Source organism: Misgurnus anguillicaudatus, chromosome 4, assembly GCF_027580225.2.
Source record: "Misgurnus anguillicaudatus chromosome 4, ASM2758022v2, whole genome shotgun sequence".
NCBI classification, from domain to species: domain Eukaryota; kingdom Metazoa; phylum Chordata; class Actinopteri; order Cypriniformes; family Cobitidae; genus Misgurnus; species Misgurnus anguillicaudatus.
The window spans coordinates 11,287,601-11,301,864 of NC_073340.2; the positions used below are offsets into that span (position 1 = coordinate 11,287,601).

A 14,264-nucleotide genomic window follows, 5' to 3' on the forward strand; every position below is an offset into this window, starting at 1 on the left:
ACCATGTATACTGTGCGTACACACAAAAAAAAACTAAACTGCGTACTTGGGGACTTGCTTAAGGGACGCTTATCTGTGTCTGTAGTATGTACTTTCCATTAGATTTATAATTTATATTAATTAATGGATTGTTTATTCAGAGAATGAATAATAATGCATTTGAAGAGTTTCTTTGCAAAACGAGATAACTATATCATGCAGTTGGTTTGTTTTGATTTAAACCTTCATAACTTAAAAAATACAGCTAAGTAGCACCATAAAACAAAATAATAACATGATAACATAATAATAAACATGTTTTGACAAAAACGCTAAAAACAGATTTATCTTCATTTATTGTTTACTACTGCACAGTGGTTATTTTAGTAAATAGTACGTTTTATAGTCGAATTACCATTCGGAGTCAATCATTCCGCTTATACTTTATATTTTTCGCCTCTCATGCCTTATTGCTTTCATTTTATTTTGTAGATACTACTCTGCATTGAAAACCATGGAGCAGCTGGAAAACATTTATATTCCCAGAGTGAGCCAGTACAGATTCTGTCAAATCATGGCCGAGACGCTTCCGAAACTCCGTGAGGAGATTAAGGAAATCTCCATGTCCGACCTGAAAGACTTCCTGGAGAGCATCCGGAAGCACTCGGATAAGATTGGGGAAACTGCTATGAGACAGGTGGGGATTATTTGCTTCATTTGTTTAATGCAGTGGTTCCTAACGGTTTTATTTCAGCTGTTTTGTACAAAAATAGAGTACAATATCTTATAGAAATGATTATCAAACGTATTACAGTGAACTACACAACAATGTACGACATTTATAAATGGCATAAGCTGAATAATAACTTTGAGAATATTGGTTTCTATCCCTTTTAATGAATTAGAAAAATCTTGCCCACGGCATCCAATTATTTACCTTACGAACAAACCTGTAATAACATTAGGGCTGTCAAATGATTCATCGCATACAAAATAAAAGTTTGTTTTTGCATAATATACAGTATGTGTGTGCACTAACTGTTAGGGGTGTGACGAGATCTCGTGCGACGAGATCTCGCGAGATTAAATATGTATCGCGAGATTAAGTGTGTCTCGCGAGATTTCTTGTGTAGGTGAAATTCTGGCCGTTTCTCAAATAAAAGACTGCATCCTTCGGAGGTCGCATTTTTAAACTGCATTTACTTCATAAAGACTGTCTTATTAGAGACTACTAACAATTATAAAGTTTACTAATAATTTAGTTAATCGCAAATTGTTGTAATATGCTCACGACTTGCGAATGTAATGCTCAGTTAATGATCTGAAATAAACTTTAATGACGTATGCAGCCTGCATATGCGACCTCCGGAGGATGCAGCTTTCTGTTTGACCCTTTTAGGGGCCAGTTACACCAAAAGCGTTTATGGCAGTTGCAGGCGCCTTTTTTTAAATGATATTCTATGGGCATGGAGCGTTTGCGCGCTGAGCGCCATGCGGTTTTTGCCGGCGGCCGCAGCACGCGCCTTTGAAGGAACGCTGAGAGCGGAGAAGCGCCCGAAGTCATTCGCGTCTTTCCATTGTCCACTCGAATGAGGGGAGATGCGGGCCTTACGTTGTGGTGAGGGAAGTTTACAGTTGCTTTGAAGAACCGGCCTCCACTCGCTCACTCTCTCCTGCGTGTTTGTGCACCTCTCACCCTCAACCAAGGTCAGAGCAAGCGTCATCTTTTTAAAGTTTCTGCTAATATGACAGTTAACAGCAAAAGAGCGCACGCTTCAATATTTGATTGACAAGACAGCTGACTAGGTGGTTGCCTAGCAATATTAAAAGCCGCGTCGACTCGCACTGCTCTTTTTTTAAAAAAGGCAGTGCGTCGCGCCTTGCGTTTCCAAGCGTTTAAAGCGTGGTTGGTGTAATTAGCCTCTTACAGTGCATGCGTAATATTCTGTCTTTTACTGCATTTGCTTTTTTGTTTGGGTTTCCAATAATGTTCGTTTGGGAGCTCGTATGAAGTCTGAGACGTTTTGTGTTTGTCTGGTGATCAGTGTCAGATGTGAAGTCTCAGCAGATTAAACCATCACAGAGTTTACATGATTTAATGTCTGCATGTTCATTTCTATTATAAAGAAATAAACGTATATTAAATATTCAAATGGATTTAAACTGTTTGGCTAAAAAATAAGCGTTTCTCTCCGTCTAAAGTGAAAGTAAAGATAGCGTCCGCGAGACGAGTCAACTATCTCCCCCTGCAGGCATTTGTTATAATATATACATAATGCTTTTTATTTATAGACCACAAATGTAATGTGTGTGTTAATGTTATGTTGTTTAATGTAACTTGGTTTTAATACTTTATTTGAACCAATTATTATTGCATCTTCGTTATTATGTAATTTTAAAGGCTACTGCTCACTTGGGTCTATTTTTATTACCCAAAAATAACAAATTACGTCATTATCAGTTAGTAAAATAATTGTTAGGGCCAGTCCTTGATTAGTTAAAACATTTAAAAATAACATGATTTCAGTTTCTTATTCATTTATTTTATCATCGAGGGTTTCTTAAAAAGTGTAAAAATATCGTCTCGTCTCGTTCTCGTGAACCCAATCTTGTGTCTCGTCTCGTCTCGTGGATTAAGTGTCTCGTCACACCCCTACTAACTGTGTGTACTTATTTTGCATATATAAATACAAACACATATGCATGTGTGTACCTAAGAAACACTAACATGTATATGTATATACTGTATACACAGTGCTTTAAGTGGCCCAAAAGAGGTGCCAGTACTCTTTTTTTTTTTTTTTTTTTTTTTTTTTTTTTTGCTGACTCGACACCTCTTATATTGAAGGGGTTTTATATTCAGCAGTCAACAGACGACATTGTAAAAAATAATAAATCCTTTTATAAGTTTGTGGATTTGCTTGAGCTACAAAGAGCTACTGAACATATAAACAAATAAAATGTGCAAAAGGAATTTAAAAAAAATACCATTAGAAAGAACTACTGTAGAAAGAGCTATTATTAAACATAAATAAAATGTGCAAAAGGTAGATATGTGAGTAAAATTTTCAGCATGGTTAAATGCTAAAACAAGTTGTTCAGATAGAAAGAGCTGGAATAAAAAACTTTAAAATGACACCAAGACCATGATCTATGGGTTCAAGAATAACAAAATACTGGCCATTTGAAACTAGAAAGTTAACACTTTATTTTGTTCCATTGTTTCCAATTTTGCGGATGGTAAAACTAATGTGCGCGTCGTTCAAATTCATTGAATTTTCGTTCACTTTAGTAGTTTAGCAATTAAACTAAATGTCTATTACCTCACCAGATGGGTATTATATTATATATACATTTTTTACATTTATTATTTATTAATTTATTTTTTAAACAACAGTTTTCTTTAATGTATACATGTATGTGTGTATTTATATATACATAATAATTACTTACAATAAACACACAAATATATTATGCAAACACAAACTTTTATTTTATGATTAATCGTGATTAATCATTTGACAGCCCTAAATTACATTAATCTTGTCCGGGGTCACATTTTACTTTACTTTTACGTATTTATTCTACTATAATATTGCTTACTATGCATCGTTGTTTTACTATTTGAATTGTATTGTTTGCATTTAGCATTGTTGTCCCTGCTGCTTGTCATCCTATTAGAGACCTGTGACCCAGCCATTTCATACAGTTTGAAGTGACTATCATGTACAGTAGCCAGTCATTGTGAGTTATTTCTGTGTTCCCTCAGGCTCAGCTTCATCGTACATTTAACAGTGCAGTACAGAAACAGGTGACCCTCACCTGCGCTAAACCTCTGCACGGTCTGAACGGCCGGACGCCACTCCATCACAACGGCCTAAACACAGAGGAGGCGGCAGATGAAGATGACACAGATGACGAGGTTTGATCCATATTGACATTTTGGGAAAGTTTAGTGTTCTGGCAAAAAAACTGTTATGTATAATTGCAATAATTATAGATATTAATCAATATTAGAGAAAGACACATTGTGAAAATACTAAGCTGGGATAAGAACAACGTTTCACATTGAGACAATAACTTTGTGGCTTTTTTAGTATTTTTATACTAGTATGCAGTGTTTTTCCTGTTTATAATTGTTTATAAAGCTTTAAATGTTAATGTTTTTCTCTTTAAGGTGTTGACGGCCCACGATCTAGTGGATTTCTCACCTGTCTATCGCTGTCTTCACATCTACACTGTTTTGGTAATTTCCACCATCTCCTTCACTACAAACACACACTGTGAACACAGAATGACATGAAATGATGTTTGGGTTCTGTAGTAGATATGTGCGTTTGTTTTCATTGTTTCATATTTCACTAAAACATTTTTGGCACCTCGGACGTTATTGTCTTTTATAAGCACAGGGATTTCCAAAGTTTTGACTGTCATACCATCAATATTATTTTTACTTTAAACCAAACGCAAACTAACGTGTGGGGAGAGCGAGTTTGTTAGCGCGTTGCCGCGCAATTTCGCCGCTCTTCTGGTCAGAAGTCGGACCGCGGCGTCTCATGGGATTGACCGGGCAGTAACCCCTGTTTAACCGTATAAACAAAGCAGTAAAATTTTTAAAGCTTAGCCATTCAGTTTGTGCATAAACTGGCCGTGGGAAGAGTCGAGTCCTTTACTCAATGCTTTAGTTAATGAGAACACTGCCGAGGGCCGCTTCTCAACCGCGCACACAGAGAGATCACAGGTGGTTTACATTGACGGATGAGTGAAGATACAGTTCAGTTGGCTTTTATTTCTTAGTCAGTGGGATGAACGTTTTGATATGTTTACATTAGATGAATAACATTCATGTGCACAGGGACAGCTTTAACCATTAAATTAAGTCTGGTCCATGTTGCATCTTAACCTGGCCAAAGTCCAGCCATTTAGACCTTAGGAGGTTTTCATGGTTCACGCTCGCACTATTGCGCTCGCCCCGAACCAAATTGAACCAGTACCAGAGACCACCACTGCAAGCGTACCACACGAAGACTCTAGTCCTTTTAATTATTTGAAAATAATGCACACTCGCGGTGTAACTGCTTGGCGTCGTGCCGCATTACCACCTTGCAGTGGCGGCCGGTGACTTCTTTTTTCGAGGGCGCTTGATGCGAAGTTCGTCACAACATGTATGAAGCCCGTCATGTGTGTGGTTCGTAATTTTAAATATGTGTTCTGCGTGTTGAGTGATCCCATGTGCATCACGTGTCTTGTCAAAATAAGTAAAATAACGCTCGCGTTTGACACATACTCGCATAATCTCATGTGTAATCAGAGTTTACTGTTAAGTGAGTGTCTTGCGTGTATTTTGTGAACGTGAGCGTCTCTTTAATCATAAACGATTTTGACGCGTGTGCAGCAGGCTCTTATTTTGACAAAACACGTGATGCACATGGTTTACATGCTGCAACAAACACATATTTTGAAAACGCAAGCAACACACATGACACTCCGAACACATATTTTGAATTAGCGCCCCTCGGATGAGCAGTCACGAGTCGCCACTGCCACTTTGGGTGTGCATTATTTTCTTATAATTTAATGGCCCGTCATCAATTATTCCTTACAATTTTATGTTGTGTTCTGACCTCTGTAAAGCTGTTGGCATGTGTATTGCCACTGATATTTTCCTTTCAAGTGTTTTCATTTGCGGTACATTTATTTATTCATTTGTTTCTAATTTAAAATATATCCTACACTTAAATGTATTTAAATGTTAGTTTTTTAAGAAAAAATATTAAATTATAAAGGTGATTTTTGCATTCTAACCTCAGAGTTTTTATTTGATGGTAATGTTGTCGGTTTTCTGTTGAAGTGTTTAAATTTGCTGCATATTTATTTATTCCTTCATTTGACTCTAATTTATATTTCCTAAATTTAACACAATTATTCACAATTTAGTTTTTAAAGAAAAGATTGCTGTTTATATTATTTTAGAAACGATATCCCGGCTGACAGCTCCGCCTCAGAGATCTCATTAATAAAGGTTCTGCACATTATGAATATTAATCATGAAGGAGAGACTGATTAGACGTTTAACAGCTGAAAATATAATAAGCAACAAGTAAAGGCGCGCTGGTTTGTAATCCCTCAAGCTGCAAAAGGAAAGTGGATGGATGCATCTCTGTACTGTATGTTGTTGCACTGCTCAGCTGCAGAGCCGGCTGCGCAGAAACAGACAAAAATTAAAAGATAGTTAAAAAAAGCACAGGTAAAGAGCTTGAAAAATGATATGTGAGCCTGCCAAATTACAGAGATTCCGATTCGCACAGTACTTCAATGATCACAGGACCCATGCCGACCCAAGGGGAATTTTTACTTTAAAAATGACAGACCGGAAAATGACAGTGGCCGATTCGCATGGAATTAAGATCACAGACAACCTCCGCAATTATAACAAATGACTAGAGGTCACCAGGTAATACTAATTCTGTTTGAATAGAGCATTGTAACTGATGTGATACTTTGCATTTATAAATCCTTTAACCCGCATCATTTAAATCGCGGGGCCGGGTGCTTAATTTATATTTCAAAGGCTTATTATTATGGTTCAGTATGTCACTGTAACATAAAACAATGTTAGAAATGTTACACACAATGTTTTCTTATCCCTGAAACTCAAACCATTATCAGATGCCCCCTCCACGTATATATATTTAAATAATACATTAATATCATAAACGTGCGACTAGCGAAAATGAACGACTACTAGTCGACTAGGAAAATATTCGGTTGAGGGCATTGAGAAGTTTTTATTTTGTTGTCTATGCTGTTATGTGACTAATGGGGCATACACATCAAACGCGAATTCAACGAATTGCGCTAGTAGATTACATAAAAAGTCAATGCAAAGATGCGAATGACGCGATATGGGTGGCGCATTTGTCGCGAAAACACGCGCTATTAACCTAAAAAAAACTCCCTGTCTTTTTGTAATTGAAAATATTCAACTCGAGCGAAATTTTTTTAAATCCCGTAAGAAATCTAGAGCGAGTAACGCGATGCCCCGCGTTTGGTGTGTACGTAGCATTAGCAGTAGGGGTGTAACGATTAACCGTGCAAATGCGCGTTTTCTCAATGAATGAATTTTAGGGATGCACGATATATCGGCTGACATATCGTTATCGGCCGATAACTGCTTATTTTTAATATTATGGGTTATCGGTCTGATAGCAAAATTAGCCCGATAAATGAAAGCCGATAAATGATGGATTATTTTGGTTTGTTGAACCACTTCACTTGCTCATTGCTGGCCATGTGGAGTTTTGATTAGTGCTTTCTGTGACATAGCACGAAGATGACACGTTGCGGGCTTAAGAAGAGTATGCTAGTCTAGCACAAAGGCAAGATGTCCGCGGTCTGGGAGTTTTTCATTGTGAAATAATATGAATATTTATCGGCCTATATATATCGGTTATCGGCTCCCAAATATAAAGAGTTATCGGTTATCGGTATCGGCCAAAATTTCCATATCGGTGCATCCCTAATGAATTTGAATGAATTACGGTGAAATCCAGGCACATCCGAACGCCAGGGGGCGCTCCTAAGCAGAAACTCCCTTTGTGCCACAAAAGAAATAGCATTACGAATGCTATTCCAGGAAATGTCTACAGGAATATTTATATCACTGTTCTTCAAATTGTTTCAGGTATTTTCATGATAATAAAGAATATTTTAAATGATTTTGTTTAAGGAGTGTTGCTTTTCTTAAATGCACGTTATAAATGACTCCGACTCATAATGATTTTAGATTGATAAGGACTTCCTACTGACCAAATCGCAGCCTTGCGATTCAGAATCGATTTCAGACAGGCATTTTTAATGGGACACACGGTTGAATCGTTACATCCCTAATTAGCAGTGTCTGACTAAGGTCAAAAAAGTGGGGTTATGACGTAATCGTATCACGAAATATACGTAGTGGCTGTACACACAAAACCTGAGGGTGTCATGAGTAGATTCAGGCTCCCAAAATGCCGGATCCATCTGGACGAAACACCGATAGTATATAAAATTTTTATGTATACAGCTAAATGCATCTCTGTGTAAACGGCTCTAAAAAAAGGTCAAACGTACTTCAGTACGGTTTTGTACACATGTGTGAGTACACCCTTAGTTATGCAGTTTTCTATGGTTTCTTATGGACGTTATTTACGTACGTCATACGTTATTTACATGTATTTTGTCGAGCACGTGTACACGTTAATCAAACTACAGTTGTTTTCGCCATTGTGTTCATATTCATAAAGACGTGTGACGCGTCTCTGTGTTATTTGCCTACTCTGATACACATAGGTGGGCTGATATATAAAAGCCTGAGGTTGACTAAACAAAAATTAGCTATTATAGCTCAACTCAACTGCCCATGTTATCATCCTTGTGTTTATAGGGGGATAGAGAGACGTTTGAAAATTACTACAGGAAACAGAGAAAAAAACAAGCAAGACTTGTACTGCAGCCCCAGGCCAACATGGTTTGTGTATTTTTTTGAATCTAGTTACAGTCTTTATATGTTTGTTTGTTTGTTTGTTCGTTTTGTTACAGTTATTTATTGTTCATTTCAGCACGAGACAGTGGAGGGCTACAGGAAGTACTTCAATCAGATTGTCGGGTAAGTGATATTATGACATTTGACTGACGGATTGGTTAGTTGCAATAAAGCCTATTTTCTAGTGATGGATCATCATGCAATGCCAAGTGTTCAGTCAGACATTGTATTAATTCCCATCATGCTTTGCAGATTTTTTGTGGTGGAGGATCACATATTGCATGCCACACAAGGATTGGTGACCAGAGCCTTCACCGATGAGCTGTGGAACATGGCCCTGTCCAAAATCATCGCAGTTCTCCGTACACACTCCGTGAGTCCCGCATGCACACACACACACAGGTCTCGACCGGGTACGAACGTTGCGGGGGAGGCACAGAGGAGCCTCGTGTTAGGATCTGCCCCCCTCCGCTGCGCTCTGGCCTGACTCCCTGTCTTTTTGTGATTGAAAGTTGCTAGCAGTGGGAGAGAGAGCTGGCCTGACCCCTTTGTTTGGGCCGCAGGACTCAGGCTGTGAGCTTCAGCCACAGGGTATTTGCATAATCCCTCGCTGATTTACAACTGACTGGCACTCCAAACACACTCTCAGCCCTGACAGTTTAGAATATTCACAGTTAATCTGCTGTTATTGTTGCAATCTGTCCTCATTAGGCCCGACTGACCTCTCCATTAGATCAGATTGAAAGGATCTTCACTAAAAGGGGCTCACCAGGAAATGCTTCCAATTATCATTCCAAATGCCTTGTTTTCAAAATAAACTTAAATCCTTTCGGCTTCTGATAATTTCTGCGAGGTTCGTTAAACAAAATTAGGTGCATTTTAAAGGGAATTCAAAATAACAGGGAATTTTTGAGAATTGTGTTTGGAAAACACTGGAAAAGTCGTGGAAGTTAATAATATGGGTAACACTTTACAATAAGGTTGTATTAGAAAACATTAGTAAATAAACAGTATGTTAGTGTCAATACGGTTATTCATGTTAGTTCATGGTGCATTAACTAATATTAACAGTTTAAACATGTGATTTTATTAATATATTAGTAAATGCTAAAATTAACATGAACTAAGATTATTAAATGCTGTAGAAATATTTTTTTAATTGATAGTTCATGTTAGCTAACGCATAAACTAATATCAGTTTAAACTTCTTTATTAGTCTGTGTGTTTTTTGGGATCGAACCCATGATCTTTGCACTGCTAATACAGTGTTTTACCCAGTAAGCTATAGACACAAACTAATAGCAATAAAGTAAATAGAGTGTAATATGAAAAAAATTGCATAAAGTTTTCCAAGAAACCACAGTTGTTTCGTAGAGCCTGATAACAGATGCGACATAACAAAATAAATTAAATGTAAGTGTAGTTGGGTTAATAAAACAGAGATAAAAAAAAATTGACATTTTCTTTATAATTGCTCTTTTATTAACCTGATTTAAACTATTAAATTATTTACAAAATTCCCAAATTATGATAATGTTTGTGTGAGAAACTTTTATAGTGAATGTAAACATTTATAATCTATTTACATTTAATTATTTCATTAGTCTTGACATTAAGCAATATAACAGTTTTGTACTCATTTTGAAAACATAAAATGCTACAGAAGCAAACAATTATTAGTAAAACTTTTAATAAGTAAAACTTCATAAACAGTAAAATAGTTTGTAAAATATAAAGTAAATTATTTAGTTTAGGTTATTTATTTATAAAACACATTTAAACCATCAGAAGTTGAGATCAATGTGCTGTACAAGTAATATAAAACAAAATAATAATCCTACAATGCGTGTCAAAAATATGCATTGGTCAAACTGCTTACTGCTTAAATATGAATAGCAATTTTTGATGATTTTTTAATTTTCAGATATTGCATTATTTGAAAAATTGCTGGAACATGTCTGTTGCCTGAAATCATATAATATATTATATGTAAGCAATAAGGTACGAGAGGCTGTGCTGTATCGTGAATAAGTAACGGCTGAAGGGCGTTGTTAGGCACGACGCGAAGCGGAGTGCCTGCAACCCCTTCAGCCGTTACTTATTCACGATACAGCACTTGCCTCGAGTACCTTACTGCTTTTATAAAACGGTTACACCACAATATTAAAGTAAAAAAAATATTAGTGCAACTTTCATGAAGTTAAATTAATAAAAGCATTCCTTCCGCTAGAAAAAATAGTCCCTGACTGCGAAAAACAACATGAAAGTTCAAATAAAAACAACAAACTGTTCTCAGACTTTGTCTCATTATATGTTTATGTGTTGCTAAGGGTGTTGCTAAGGGCGCAGTGATATTAAATAGAACCGTTGGGTGAAGCGGTCATAGCAGTGTTTTATTGCGAATAAAGCACACCTATTGACCAATCAGAATCAAGGATTGGAACTAACCGTTTTATAAAATAAAATACAATATAATATAATATTGCATCAAATATATAATAGCAGAATAGACAAATTAGTTACAAATATATTTATTATGAAGTGTGATACACTAAAGGTTAGTGTAATGAGATTAATAGTAATGTTCTTTGTTGTTTAACTTTTTTTTAAAGGTCTTTTAACTTATAACTTAACTTTCAGTATAAAAGTAATATAGAGATTGTTTTTATTTTTAAAGAAAATGATTAAAAATAATAACAGTAAATTATAAAAACAATTATTTTTTATAATATTGTTGTTACATTTATTATTTTTATAAAATTTGTATTATTTATTTTAAAAACATGTAAATATATGCAATGTAAGACAAAACAATCCATGTGTGTTTGTCTGTACGGTCATGTGTTTTGACAGTGAAGTAGATGATGGCGTGAGGTGTGGAGTGACGCTGTGGGCTACAGTTTGATTTACGCACTCACTCCCTGCGTTTGAGAGGCAGGCCACTGCGCCCTATCTAAATGTTTAACAAGAGAATCACGCTAGTGCAAGGGGCCGTAAATCAAACCTGCAGCTCCTGTACAACCAACCTCAATGTTTACCATCGAGCCCGGTCAGCTTGAGCGAGGCGCTTGCCTGCCTTAGGTCTGAAAACTATAGCGAAATGCACCAACTAACCCATAAAAATGATGCTGATTGTGCTTTAAGACGGACCCACATCTTCAGTTTACCTTTAATCATTAACTAACTGTTAAATACTGATCAATAACTGATCTGCGTTAGGCTGCTAAAACTGGAGCAGTAACTTGCCAGTTTAAATACATAACTTATTAAAGTACTTTTAAATGATATTTTTGACATATAAATAGTGCTTGACATGTGAATTTCTTTACAAAACTAAAATTTTACTGATAAACATTTTTTAGACCGGGTGGTTGGAAGGAATTTCCTCTAAAGTGTTTAAAAGGCCTCCATGATGGGATCTAGATAAAGGGTAGATAAGAAGATTAAACTCCCAGACCTCCATTAGTCTTATTCCCCAATTTAAATGAGTTTTAATGAGAACTAATGGTAAACCAAGAATAAATGTGACTGGTGGCGTATGTACTGGTTTATAGGGTCTGTGCATGACAGTGGGTGGGCAGGTCTGTATGCTCAGACATTCAGTAATCCTGTCAATCATCAGTCCCCTGCCTGGGTCAAGCGGCGCTCTCTCCTATTTAACCTCATGGACATCGGAGGGGGGGTTATTTAGATGCTAATGTGCCCTAAAGACTCATTAAGACACAAGTGTATTTGATCAATACGTGACTCTCCGTGAGCTGCCCATTTAGAGGGTAATGTTAAAGCCAAACTTTGGTGGAGATCTCAGAGGTCCACACAAACTGTAATTGAGTTTGAATCCTGGGTGCTAAGTTTGTTAACACAAGTTTTTATTAGGGAGGTAGGGGGATAAATCTTGTGAGATGGTCAAGAAATGTCAGGTGAAAAAAACAAAACAAAAAATGAAATTTTCTTATTAACCAATTAAAGCCTAATTTAAGACTTGTGAAATTCTGTTGCATGGTGGGGTAAAATATGGACTGCACCTTTTTTTCCTCCTACATGCTGTGACTTTTGTAACTGAAAAGTGTCTTAAACAAACATGTAATCTATGTCGAACTAATTTGTTATCTTATTGTTTTTGATCCCATAGTCATACTGCAATGATCCTGACCTGGTCTTGGAGCTGAAGAACCTGATTGTTATATTGGCAGACACTTTACAGGTATATTGTCCAACCACATTTTCATTAAAGGATCTCTGTGTGGCTCATGTGTTTTATAGTTATTAAATAAATTACATTGATACAACCATATATTTTGTTGTTTACATTTTTCATTAGATCTCAAGTGTATTTTGTGCTGCACTATCACTATGTTTCTTGTCTCATAGGGTTATGGTTTCCCTGTGAACAGACTTTTTGACCTTTTGTTTGAGGTTCGAGATCAATACAATGAAACATTGCTGAAGAAATGGGCGCTGGTGTTTAGGGAGCAAAACCTCATAATCAGTCAATATCACTTAAAGGATTAGTCCATTTTCTTAAAAAAATCCAGATAATTTACTGACCACCATGTCATCCAAAATGTTGATGTCTTTCTTTGTTCAGTCCAGAAGAAATTATGTTTTTTGAGGAAAACATTCTAGGATTTTTCTCGTTTTGGTGGACTTTGATGGACCCCAACACTTAACACTTAACTCAACACTTAACAGTTTTTTTAACTGAGTTTCAAAGGACTCTAAACAATCCCAAACGAGGCATAAGGGTCTTATCTAGAGAAACGATTGTCATTTTTTACAGGAAAAATAAAAAATATGCACTTTTAAACCACAACTTCTGGTCTATCTCCGGTCCTGTGACCTCACGCAATACATAATCATGTCAAGAGGTCACGGATGACGAATGCGAAACTACGCCCCAGTTTTTACAAGTGTGGAGAAAGAGAACCGTTCCGACGTTGTTGTATGTCGAATGATACTAATTAATGTCTTTGTGTCAGTTTATTGTTTAAAATGGTCCGCAAATGTGCGTTTCATATGTGTTACACGTGACCTTTCCACGTCATTAAAGGACAGGAGATAGACGAGAAGTTGTGGTTTAAAAGTGCATATTTTTATCGTTTAGAGTCCTTTGAAACTGCAAGTTTAAACTGCTTTAAAAATGTTAAGTGTTGAGTAAGGTGTTAAGTGTTGGGGTCCATTAAAGTCCATTAAAATGAGAATCATCCTGAAATGTTTTCATCAAAAAACATAATTTCTTCTCGACTGAACAAAGAAACACATCAACATTTTGTATGACATGGTGGTGAGTAAATGATCTGGATTTTTTTTTTATTGACTAATCCTTTAAAGGGTTAATTCATTTTCGATTTGTGATTTTAGCGTAAACTAACCATTTCAGTAAGATCTGTGTTTTAATGACAACTGTTGGCTTCTTGGCTGTTATAGGGAGATTTTTGAGCAGGACAACTACAGTCCCATTCCAGTGGAAAATGAAGAGGAGTATAAAGCTGTGATCAGTCGTTTCCCCTTTCATGATGCTGAGATTGAAAAGGTTTGTCAAACATTTATCCCAACAAAACCTCCATTGGTCAATTAAACAATTAACGTTTTTTTATTTAATATCAATTTATAACCTATTTTTATAAAAATGATTAAATAATTAAAGATGTAATATAAGTCTGAGGTGTGGCCATAATGTGTCTGTGAAGTTTCAACTCAAAATACCTCACACATCATTTATTATAGCATGTCCAAAATGCCCCTATTTGGGTGGGAGCAA

At 36.3% G+C, this 14,264-nt stretch overlaps 1 protein-coding gene across 5 annotated transcripts in view; it reads left to right on the forward strand.

The window, feature by feature from the left end:
- The window catches only part of exoc6 (exocyst complex component 6), a 64,938-nt gene that overhangs the window by 23,339 nt on the left and 27,335 nt on the right, over positions 1-14,264 (forward strand). For all 5 annotated transcript variants that reach the window (XM_073866680.1, XM_073866682.1, XM_073866684.1 and 2 more), the window contains exons 6-14: positions 472-676; positions 3,749-3,901; positions 4,157-4,225; positions 8,405-8,488; positions 8,580-8,626; positions 8,756-8,876; positions 12,636-12,707; positions 12,875-12,969; positions 13,928-14,036. In XM_073866680.1, the coding sequence (XP_073722781.1) occupies positions 472-676; positions 3,749-3,901; positions 4,157-4,225; positions 8,405-8,488; positions 8,580-8,626; positions 8,756-8,876; positions 12,636-12,707; positions 12,875-12,969; positions 13,928-14,036 (955 nt within the window). The remainder of the gene's footprint in view (positions 1-471; positions 677-3,748; positions 3,902-4,156; positions 4,226-8,404; positions 8,489-8,579; positions 8,627-8,755; positions 8,877-12,635; positions 12,708-12,874; positions 12,970-13,927; positions 14,037-14,264) is intronic.